The following is a 10827-nucleotide window of genomic DNA, read 5'->3' on the forward strand; positions in this document are numbered from 1 at the left end:
ACATACTCATAGGACAATCCCCTCATTCCCTGTACTGTCCCAACCAAATGGTGTCCTCTTAATTTAGAGGCCCTCTCCAAGCTGGTTCCTCTTACCCACTACTTTCAGCAGTCCTTGTCTGACCTTCTTTGGTTTATTTTTCTCCAGAGGATTTATCTGAGAAATGACGGGTTTACTTTATACTCTGGTTCATACCAATACAGCAAGCACTCTAATATCTCGAAACTATAAAATCCTAATCTGAACTTCCTCAGATAACTGCAGTCACTCTTAACCCCAAAAAGCTTTCAGATCCCATCTGAAAAACCATTCTTGGGGGCTACACAGTTGATGTACAAGTTAAAATGTGTCATTCTACAAGGCAGACCCACATGGAAAGGTTGTCAGTTTGTAGACAGAGACCTCCTGAGTACCCTGGGCAAGTATATGCCCATAATCCAGTCTGGATGAGGCTAGGGAGTGAATTATAGCATTAAGACCCTACCATGAGTGCTATCTCTGTATCTCTCTCTCAGAAGAAATAAATAAAATTTGGGGGGAAAAAAGCACTCTATGCTAATCTAGGTGACTGAGTCATCCAAGATACATTACATACAGCTGATGGCTCTGCTCAGCCAGATACATCAAGGCAGAAAAATGCTCTAACTTGAGTCCTGCTCCTTCACGATGCCACCTAGAAGGTCATGTATACAGAAATCCACATTTGCTCTTGCAGCTTCGAAAGTACACACACACACACACACACACACACACACACACTCACACACACACAAAAACCACTGGGAAAGCAATATAACTGCCAAGCTGTGTTATAACAGGGAGGAGGGACCAGCAGATGGCATAATGGTTAATGTAGCTGGACTCCCAAGTAGTCTATCGCAGACCAAGTTCTAGACCCGGCAGCTTAAACTGATGTTGGGCCCAGGTGCATGTGTGCCCAAAATCCTCAGAGGAGAATGAAGGAGAAGGGATTATGGCATGGTCATCTTCCTGGAGTATTCTGGCAAGCCACTACCTTATAGCAAAAATCTCTCAAAAATAAAGTACATAAATAAAAATAACAAGGAGAAAAAGGTCACCATTTCTTTTTGGTAAACTTAGCACTTCATATAAGGTAAGCCTACTTTTCCCTATTTAAAGAATTATTAGCTTAAGTCAACATGTAAGGAAGCAGACCAAGAAGGATAAGTCATTGCTCAAGTTCTCAGTGCTAGCAGGAGAGGGTGACTACACTCCTCCTAGGTGGGCTTGACGCAAAGCTCATACTCGCTGGCCCACACCATACCACCTCCAAGGAGGGTTCGGATCCAAGTCAATCAGCACCAACCCACACACCAGTTTACTGTGGAGGAAATTCCAAAGTAGCAAATGTCTATTTTTTGGAAGATAGAAGCACATTACTATTTCTGCTGCCAGATTTTCTTCTCTTTTTTTTTTCCTAGCACTGCTTTACCAAATGCAAGCTGTCAATCTTAATGGCTGGCAGAGAAAATGACATCCTTGAAGATCCAAGCCACCAGCAACTTGAAAGTATTAACAAGTATTATTTCCCTGACAGCATAGTTCTCCCCAAGAGAAATAAAAAGACATCTGAAAAGGTCAGATGGGGGGAAAAGGCAAAAGAGTCTATTGAAAATCTAATTTTTCCTACTCCATTGTTTATTTAATGCATTATTATTTTTGTTACTGAAGTTGTACTCACTTTTTCAGGGAAAAAAAGAAGCAACTATTTCAATAAAGCTGGGTATGGAAAAAGTATTAACTTAAACCTCAATACTTTAAATACCTGTAATGTACTCACAAAAAGTTTCCAGGGGCTTGAATGAAAAACATTATATAAGATTGTAATACAGGATTCTCACTGAACTGTAGTTCTGCTTGTAGACAGATTAAATGAGTGCTAAGGAGATAAATCCACTGTAGTTTCCCATGGTATTACCTACTTAAATTTAGCTACACTAATGTTCACCAATACCCATATCCTTATTTGCAATTAACAAAAAGTCAGAATGTACTGTATCAGCTTATGTTTTTCATAACTCAAGTTCTGACTAAGACCTGCTCCATGATCTGGGATATCTGACAGCATAGTTCATAAGATACATAAGCTCTACCCTCTTATTTGCAAAGTAGAGAAAATACATAAATTGTCTTATTATTTTAAGAAATTTGTCACTACGTTTATAAAGTGCGTTGCCTTTCCAAACAACCATTTAACTGAAATTTAGAACACTAATTTTCAAACTCTTCTTCTAAAAGAGATTACGTCTGCCACTAAGCCTATCATTCTTGACCATCTTGACCTCATGTAAATAGCCATAGAAGCACTAGGGAATTCTAGGACAACAAAACTATATTTTCCCCCACTTCACGTTAGTCCCACCCTAAAGAGAAGATTGAATTTTCTTACTTGTATCTGATCTTTTCATCCATGTCTTGAGGTGGTTCTTCTATAATGAATGAAACTAAATCTTCGAGACATTCTGCTTTTAACAGAAACTCTATAAGTTTGCGGTTCTGAGCTTTACACTCCTGTAAAACATCTTCCTCATCCATTAATTCCTTCAGTGTTACATCTTCTCTTTCTAGAAGTGTGTCTATGTGGGATGATGAGTGAAGATCAAATTTCCAAAACATGCTGGTCTAAACAAAATGCAGAGAGTATTTCATAAACTTTCAATTTCACATATTAATTTTCTATAATTCAAATTTCAGCTCAAATTTACGGTCTAAAATGATAACTTGAATCACGTAAGTAAAAAAGGTTTCATGTTAAACCTATAAAATACTTCTTTAAGGAGTAACACTGGCAAGATACTCAATATTTTCCTTCTAAGAAAATATTATTACTGATTAAAAAAACTGACTAGCAAATATTCAAAGCTAAAATTTGGAATGATTTTTAACCTGCAAAAGTAATTAATTGCTATTTTGCTAAGAAATTAATGCTAATTTCTAATAAAGAACGAATACCTTCTGCAATAAATGACAAATAACAAGACCTAAGTATACAGAATTCTTCAGAATGTTAGACTTAGGAAACTATTGCCAACTAATAGTGTTAGCCACTGAGAACACTTTCATAACCAAAAGTCTTAAGTAATATAAGGGTAAAATGTTCTATTCCTAATTAATAAAGAAACTTTAGGGGCTGGCAGGTGGTGTGGTGATTAAGGGCACAGGATTCCCACATGGCCAACCGTAATTCGAGTCCCAGAGCTGGCAGCTTGCTTTCTTAGTTTCTCTTCTCCTCTCTCTCTCTTTGGTTAAATTAAAATAACAACAAATTAAATAAATAAATAAATAATTCTTTAAATTAAAAAAAAAAGAAACTCTAAAAATGGGAGCCTAATTCTTGAGGAATTAAGAGAAATCATTTGTCTTTAGTTACTACGAAAAACATCTGACAATCAAACTTAGATCAATCACTGCACAATGCCACATATATATTCTTTCCTCAACTTCATCACTCACTCCCACTCAACAATGAAAACAAAAAGTCTGTTTGTTTTCTTAAAGATACAGAGCTGGGACCAGAAGTTAGCATAATGGCTATGTCGCTGGACTCCCACGTAGTTGACCGTGGTCCGAGTCCCACACCCGGTGGCTTAAACTCACGCCGGGCATGTGTGCGTGCGTGCCCAAGATCCCGAGAGGAGAATGGAGGAGAAGGGATTGCGGTGTGGCCATCCCCCCTGGGGGGTGATTTCTCGCTTTCTGTCTCTCTGTCTGTCTCTCTATCTGTCTGGCAAGCGCACGCACCCTATAGCAAAAACCTCTCCAAAAAAGATACAGAGCTAAAGAAGGTACTTAGGTACTTATTTGATACAGATGGGAACATAAAAAGGATTTACTAAAGGGTACTTTTAAGCAAGAGATGACAAGATGATGGCATCGAAGTTCTGTGTAGGCGCAGGAACATTCAAAAGTCATTCCTATCTGCCTAACAAGTTTCATTGCAGAATTCCTGAACCAGAGTTTAGTAAGGCATACTTAACTCCATTCAATCCCAAAACCAAAACCTATAGCTCAATTGGTGCCTCACTACCAAATGAAGTGTCCTCTATAATCATTATCATCATTAATGCCCTCCTGTTATTTAAAGAGCCTAGGTAAAAGGTAGGAAACTGCAAAAGGTCCTAACCTATGTATAGCACAACTATGTACTTTTTAGAAGTACACATTTTACTAAATCCACTATACTAGGAGATCAGATATGAATACACCCTGATTTGATGTACTCATGACATCTGCCTCAATATAATTATTTTAAAAACATTAAGGGCACAGGATTCCCACATGGCCAACCGTAATTCGAGTCCCAGAGCTGGCAGCTTGCTTTCTTAGTTTCTCTTCTCCTCTCTCTCTCTTTGGTTAAATTAAAATAACAACAAATTAAATAAATAAATAAATAATTCTTTAAATTAAAAAAAAAAAGAAACTCTAAAAATGGGAGCCTAATTCTTGAGGAATTAAGAGAAATCATTTGTCTTTAGTTACTACGAAAAACATCTGACAATCAAACTTAGATCAATCACTGCACAATGCCACATATATATTCTTTCCTCAACTTCATCACTCACTCCCACTCAACAATGAAAACAAAAAGTCTGTTTGTTTTCTTAAAGATACAGAGCTGGGACCAGAAGTTAGCATAATGGCTATGTCGCTGGACTCCCACGTAGTTGACCGTGGTCCGAGTCCCACACCCGGTGGCTTAAACTCACGCCGGGCATGTGTGCGTGCGTGCCCAAGATCCCGAGAGGAGAATGGAGGAGAAGGGATTGCGGTGTGGCCATCCCCCCTGGGGGGTGATTTCTCGCTTTCTGTCTCTCTGTCTGTCTCTCTATCTGTCTGGCAAGCGCACGCACCCTATAGCAAAAACCTCTCCAAAAAAGATACAGAGCTAAAGAAGGTACTTAGGTACTTATTTGATACAGATGGGAACATAAAAAGGATTTACTAAAGGGTACTTTTAAGCAAGAGATGACAAGATGATGGCATCGAAGTTCTGTGTAGGCGCAGGAACATTCAAAAGTCATTCCTATCTGCCTAACAAGTTTCATTGCAGAATTCCTGAACCAGAGTTTAGTAAGGCATACTTAACTCCATTCAATCCCAAAACCAAAACCTATAGCTCAATTGGTGCCTCACTACCAAATGAAGTGTCCTCTATAATCATTATCATCATTAATGCCCTCCTGTTATTTAAAGAGCCTAGGTAAAAGGTAGGAAACTGCAAAAGGTCCTAACCTATGTATAGCACAACTATGTACTTTTTAGAAGTACACATTTTACTAAATCCACTATACTAGGAGATCAGATATGAATACACCCTGATTTGATGTACTCATGACATCTGCCTCAATATAATTATTTTAAAAACAGAGACTGGGACCAGCAGGTGGCATGGTGGTTAAGCCACTGGATTCCCATATGTCCCACCACAAATCAAGTCCCTGGATTTAGCAGCTTGAAAATCATGCTGGTTGCATGTGTGCACATGCTCAAGGTCCCAAAAGGAGACCTCACCTCCTCTGTCTCTTCTGTGACCACAAGTGTCCTATGGCAAAAACCTAAAAGAAAAAAATAGATCAGAGAGGGCAAAAATTTACTTACACTGCTAGACACACCAATCAATCCAAGATTAAAGGAAGAAAAATAAAAATGTGTAATGGCAGGTTACCCAAGGTAAAGGTATATCCACTTCACATGATAAGTTGTCTGTCTCTTTCCAGCAAGCCACCACACCTTATTGGTCTAGTCATAGGACTAGCTGCAGTAGTGTGCATTGCGAAGATGCTGCTGCTCTAGAGGCTGAGATCACCTGAAAGGCCCCATGTGATTCTGGTCCAGCCTGAAGGATGTGGAGGCACACTACTAATGAGGCTGAGACAGGAAGACTGCAACACAGTAAGACCCAGTCTTAAAAAACAGTATATGAATATAGTATTTAAAATATAATCAGAGTTTTTAGAAAGCTAAAAAAGAAATCACAAGTTTTAGATATGAATGTTATGAAATAGGAAAGTTATGAACGTCATCCATATTTAAAAAAAAACTTTAAGCCCTTTTTAAAAATTATAATTTATTTAATTTTATTTATTCATTCATTTATTTTAATTTGACCAGAGAGAGACACACACACAGAGAGAGAGAGAGAGGAAGGGGAGAAAGAAAGCCGCCAGGTCCGGGACTTGAACCGTGGTCGACCATGTGGGAGTGTCCAGCACCTTAACCACAATGCCACCTGCTGGTCCCGACTTTAAGCCCTTTAAAGGAAATGTGGCAATATGTTCACATCAGTTAGTAGCAACACACCAAATGCGATTATGGATGAACAGACATTGTGATGGTTCACCAAACTCCAGAATCACAGCACTTTACTCAAGAGAAAATCAATGTGTGGACTGCCATTGAACATGAAGTTCAATGGGATGACACAAATCAATGATCGATAGTATGAAGCACAGCTCTTTCCTCTTAATGATTAAGCCGATAATTATATGTAGGTGACATCACAAAACACACTAGAGAAGCCAAACTTCCAGCACAAATAAAAACCACTGTACCCCTAGGCTAACACGTGACCTCTCTGGCTCAAGAGGAAGAGTGGGTATAAGCACCCGGTAGAAGCCACCCATTGAGCAATGAACATTTACTAGTAATTGAGACAAGATCAACTTACTTTTATGATAACTATTAAGGAAATAGAGCAAAGATGATCTACAAGTAACAGGGGAAAAGCCCTGAGGGAAAGGTCAGTGGAGATAAACTTTAGACATAAGTTTTCTAAAAATTTTCAGATTTGTGGAAAATGACAAAAAGCCTTTATTTCATCAACTTATCCTAATAAAACTGAGACACAGAAAAAAAGAATGATACCGAAAGACAACTCAAACGGAGAAAAGGAAAAATATTTCCCTTCCCACAGAGGAGGGAGAGAAGCTATTTCTTCTTTGGAGGCACAAAGTAACAATGTCTGTGCCATTTACAATGCTATTGTTGGAATAACAGGGTTCATTTATGTGCAAATTTTTAATAACAAATTCTAGGGAGAAAATATATTTTTACCACTCTTCCCCATACTTAGCATTAAAGTTGACAGGGCAGGCTGCATGACACAAGAGGATAAGCACTATACAGAGGGAGCTGAATCCCACGTGACAAAAAGTGATTCAAATCCTGGCTTGAGAAACATGCCAGGTGTGTGTACACATGCCCAGATTGCTGAAAGCATGGAGAAATGGAGAAAAAGAGACTATAGCACGATCAGGCCCCAGTGTGTGTGTGTGTGTGTGGGGGGGAATGTTCACGCACTCTTTCTCTCTGGTATGAACACAGGCCCTCTGATGTTAAAAAAAGAAAATAAGCTTATGATGAACAAAACAGTTATGTTTATTATAGTACCTCTATAGCAGGAGCACACAAGTACCAGGTATGTCCAGTTAGATGCCAAGGACATACTAACTTGCACTGTTCCTTTAAAGATATTAACAAGTATGACAGCTCTGGTTCAGCTGAAATAGCAAAATAAACATAAAGAACTCCCTCAAAACTGAACATTTATGTCAGTCTATCCTTGTTAAAGCTGATAAATTAATTTTAAGAATTATTATTTAATTTTATTCATTTATTTTTAATTTGAGCAGAGAGGGACAGGGGTAGAGGGAATGAGAAAGCAAGCCACCAGGTTGGAGACTTGAACTGCAGTCGACTACATGAGTCCAGCGCTCCTAACCACCATGTCACCTGTCGGCTCGAAAGCTGATAAATGAAATTTTGATCCTAGGATGTGTACAGATTGACAAAATGGTTCGTTTTTACTTACTTTAAAGCTACCATGCATATTCAAATGCCTTCCTAAATTCCACCTCCCTAACCTTACCAGGTCAGTATATAATTAGTCTGTAAGTAAAATTTCTGATAATCTATTTTTTTCCATTTGAAGTCGGAAAACTTGACATAGTTAAAAATTTAGCCTCGAGGCTGGCAGGTGGTCTGGTGGTTAAAGGCACTGGACTCCTACATGGCCAACCATGGTTTGAGTCCTGAACCTAGTGGCTTGCTTTCTCACTTCTCTTCTCTCTCTGTCTTTCTCTGGTCAAATTAAAAAAATAATAATGACAAAATAGAGTTAAATAAAATAATTATTTTAAAAAATTTAACCTCAAGTCCTTTTTTTTTAGGTTAGCTATAGCATGTGTGTGCTCACCTGAGAGAGACAGAGAAAGGCAAAGTCATAAAGACTCACAGAAGGGATGATTATGATGTAATTCCTTCTCCTCTATCTCTCCTTGTGGGATTTTGGGCACACATGTACAGATGCCCATGTTTTTCAAGCAGCTGTGTCTGGGACTTGAACTGTGTTGTCAATCATGTGAAATCTAGCTGCTTTAACCACCACACCACCCAATGGACCAGTCTCAAGTACTTTTTAAGAAATTAAGTCTTGGAACCAGCAGATGGTGTAATGGGTATGCTATTGGACTCCCATGTAGTAAACCGCAGTTCGAGTCCTGGACCCAGCAATTTAAAACCAAGCATATGTGCATATATGCCCAAAATTCTGAGAGGAGAATGAAGGAGAAGAGATCAAGGCGTGGCTCCCCTCTTAGGGTGTGATTTCTCTCTTTCTGTCTCTCCAAGAGTGCATGCGTCCTATAGCAAAAATCTCTTAAAAAGAAATTCATAGAGGTGAGTGCACATGGCCTGTATTAAATTAAAATAATACGAATGACAAATAAAATTAAGTAAGTCATTTTTAAAATAATTATTTTATTTAACTTTATTTATTAATCTTGTTAATTTGACCACAGAGAGACAGAGTTTGGGGGGAGTGAGAAAGCAAGCCGCCAGGTCTAGGACTAGAACCATGGTCAGCTATGTGTAAGTATAGCCCCAAATAAATTTTTTAAAAATTAAATAATTATTTAATTTAACTTTTTATTTATTTATTTTCATTTGACCAGAGAGGGACAGAGAGAGGGAGGGAAAGTGAGAAAGCAAGCCTACAGGTCTGGGACTCGAACATCAGTCTGCCATGTGGGAGTCCAGTGCCCTTAACCACCATGCCACTCAGGCCCTGCAAATAAATAATTCTTTAAAAAGAAAAGAAGAAGAAAAGAAGAAGAGAAGAAGAAGAGAAGAAGAAGAGAAGAAGAAGAGAAGAAGAAGAGAAGAAGAAGAGAAGAAGAAGAGAAGAAGAAGAGAAGAAGAAGAGAAGAAGAAGAGAAGAAGAAGAGAAGAAGAAGAGAAGAAAAGAGAAGAGAAGAGAAGAGAAGAGAAGAGAAGAGAAGAGAAGAGAAGAGAAACAGCAGTTCGCGTAATGGACTCCTATGTAGCCAACCACGGTTTGAGTCCCAGACCCAATGGCTTAAATCCACGCCGGGCAAGTGTGCGTGCATGCCCAAGATCCCAAGAGGAGAATGAAGGAGAAGGGACTGTGGTGTGGACAAACCCCTGGGGGGTGATTTCTCGCTTTCTGTCTGTCTTTCTGGTGAGCACATGCACCCTATAGCAAAAACTTTTTAAAAAAAAAAGAAAGAAATTAGGTCTTGAAAGATAAACAGTTGAGCAGCACTAAAAAGTGATGCTCTTAGACCTGCATGTAGCCTAGTGGTTACATTAGCTAGAGCCCACATATCTGAATACATGGTTCCAGTCCTAGACTTGATGGCTTGAGAAACACGCTGGCATGTGTGAATGTCTGTCCAATGTCCCAAAAGAGGAACAGAAAAGGGATTGCACATGATCATACCTTGTTGGGGGGTGGGTGGGAAGTGCTTTCTCACTCTATCTTTGTCCCTGTCTCTTAATGAGCACATGAGTCCTAAGGCAAATTAAAAAAAATTGTTTTTCAAAAAGCGATGCTCTCTTTCTAAGGCTGACACACCCGGGAAGGTTGGCAATTTGTAACTGGAGACCTCATTGAGTATGCCATGCATATGCCTGTGATGCGGATTGGCTGAAGCTGGGAGTGGATCACAGTATAACCCTGTCAGGAGTGCTGTATTTCTGTGTTTTTATGTGTGTGTGTGTGTGTCTCTCTCACTCAGAGAATAAATAAACTTTCAAAAGAAATCAGGGTTCATATAAAACAGCAAGTCTTTATTTTTTGTCATCCTATGCATAAAGACGAAGTATAATGAAAAATACCAGGAAACAAATCACAAAACAGCAAATCTGGTATCAAGCACTTGCTATTAGCTAATTATAAGCAGAATTATATTCATCAATCACATGGAAACTAAAAATATCTACAAACTAGATAAAGTCATACTGATGAATTATAAACGAAGATATATGCCTTATCTATCTAGAGTAAAAACCAACTTCCAAAATCTTACCTGAAATAAAGGAAACTCATTACATACTGCATTTACTATAAAGACTAATAATTAATTGTGATGAAATATGAATAGGAGTTGGCAAAAAGACCAAATCTAGCCCATAGCCTGCCAGTGAAGAATGGTTTTGACATCTTTAAAGCGCTGTTTTAGCTAAAATAAAAATAACGTTAACAGAGACCATCTGTAGTCAACAAATCCTAAAATATTTACTTTTTCATGATTTACAAAAAAAAAAAAGAGTAATGTCTCTTGATCCAGATGAAATAAAGTTCCGACTCACACTCACTTTGATTTCCTTAATTTCCTGAAACCACCCAGGCATCTACCACATTGCCCTCATCCACGGCCTCTCCATTTTCCCCTTCCTGAGCACTCCCTGGACCATGTTTACCAACTTCTTGGGCAGGTTATTTATGGCCACAAGACAAAGTTTTTTCCAATGTGCCACAAACAGTAAAATCTCCGATACTCTTTC

The 10827-nt window shown here is 38.6% G+C and overlaps 1 protein-coding gene across 19 annotated transcripts in view; it reads right to left on the bottom strand.

Annotated features, from left to right (window-relative positions):
* PPP6R3 (protein phosphatase 6 regulatory subunit 3) overlaps positions 1–10827 on the bottom strand; it is a 182317-nt gene that overhangs the window by 88521 nt on the left and 82969 nt on the right. For 15 of the 19 annotated variants that reach the window (XM_014585299.2, XM_014585305.2, XM_014585303.2 and 12 more), the window contains one exon: positions 2411–2643. The exons of 2 other annotated variants lie outside the window; for them this stretch is intronic. In XM_014585299.2, the coding sequence (XP_014440785.1) occupies positions 2411–2637 (227 nt within the window). In that variant the 5' untranslated portion in view covers positions 2638–2643. Of the gene's footprint in view, positions 1–2410; positions 2644–5532; positions 5548–5686; positions 5877–10827 lie in introns of those variants that run through there. 2 more of the 19 variants (XM_014585298.2, XM_027769422.1) reach the window with 2 other exon arrangements.

This window comes from Tupaia chinensis, unplaced genomic scaffold (genome assembly GCF_000334495.1).
Source record: "Tupaia chinensis unplaced genomic scaffold, TupChi_1.0 Scaffold149501_1, whole genome shotgun sequence".
Taxonomy (NCBI): Eukaryota; Metazoa; Chordata; class Mammalia; order Scandentia; family Tupaiidae; genus Tupaia; species Tupaia belangeri.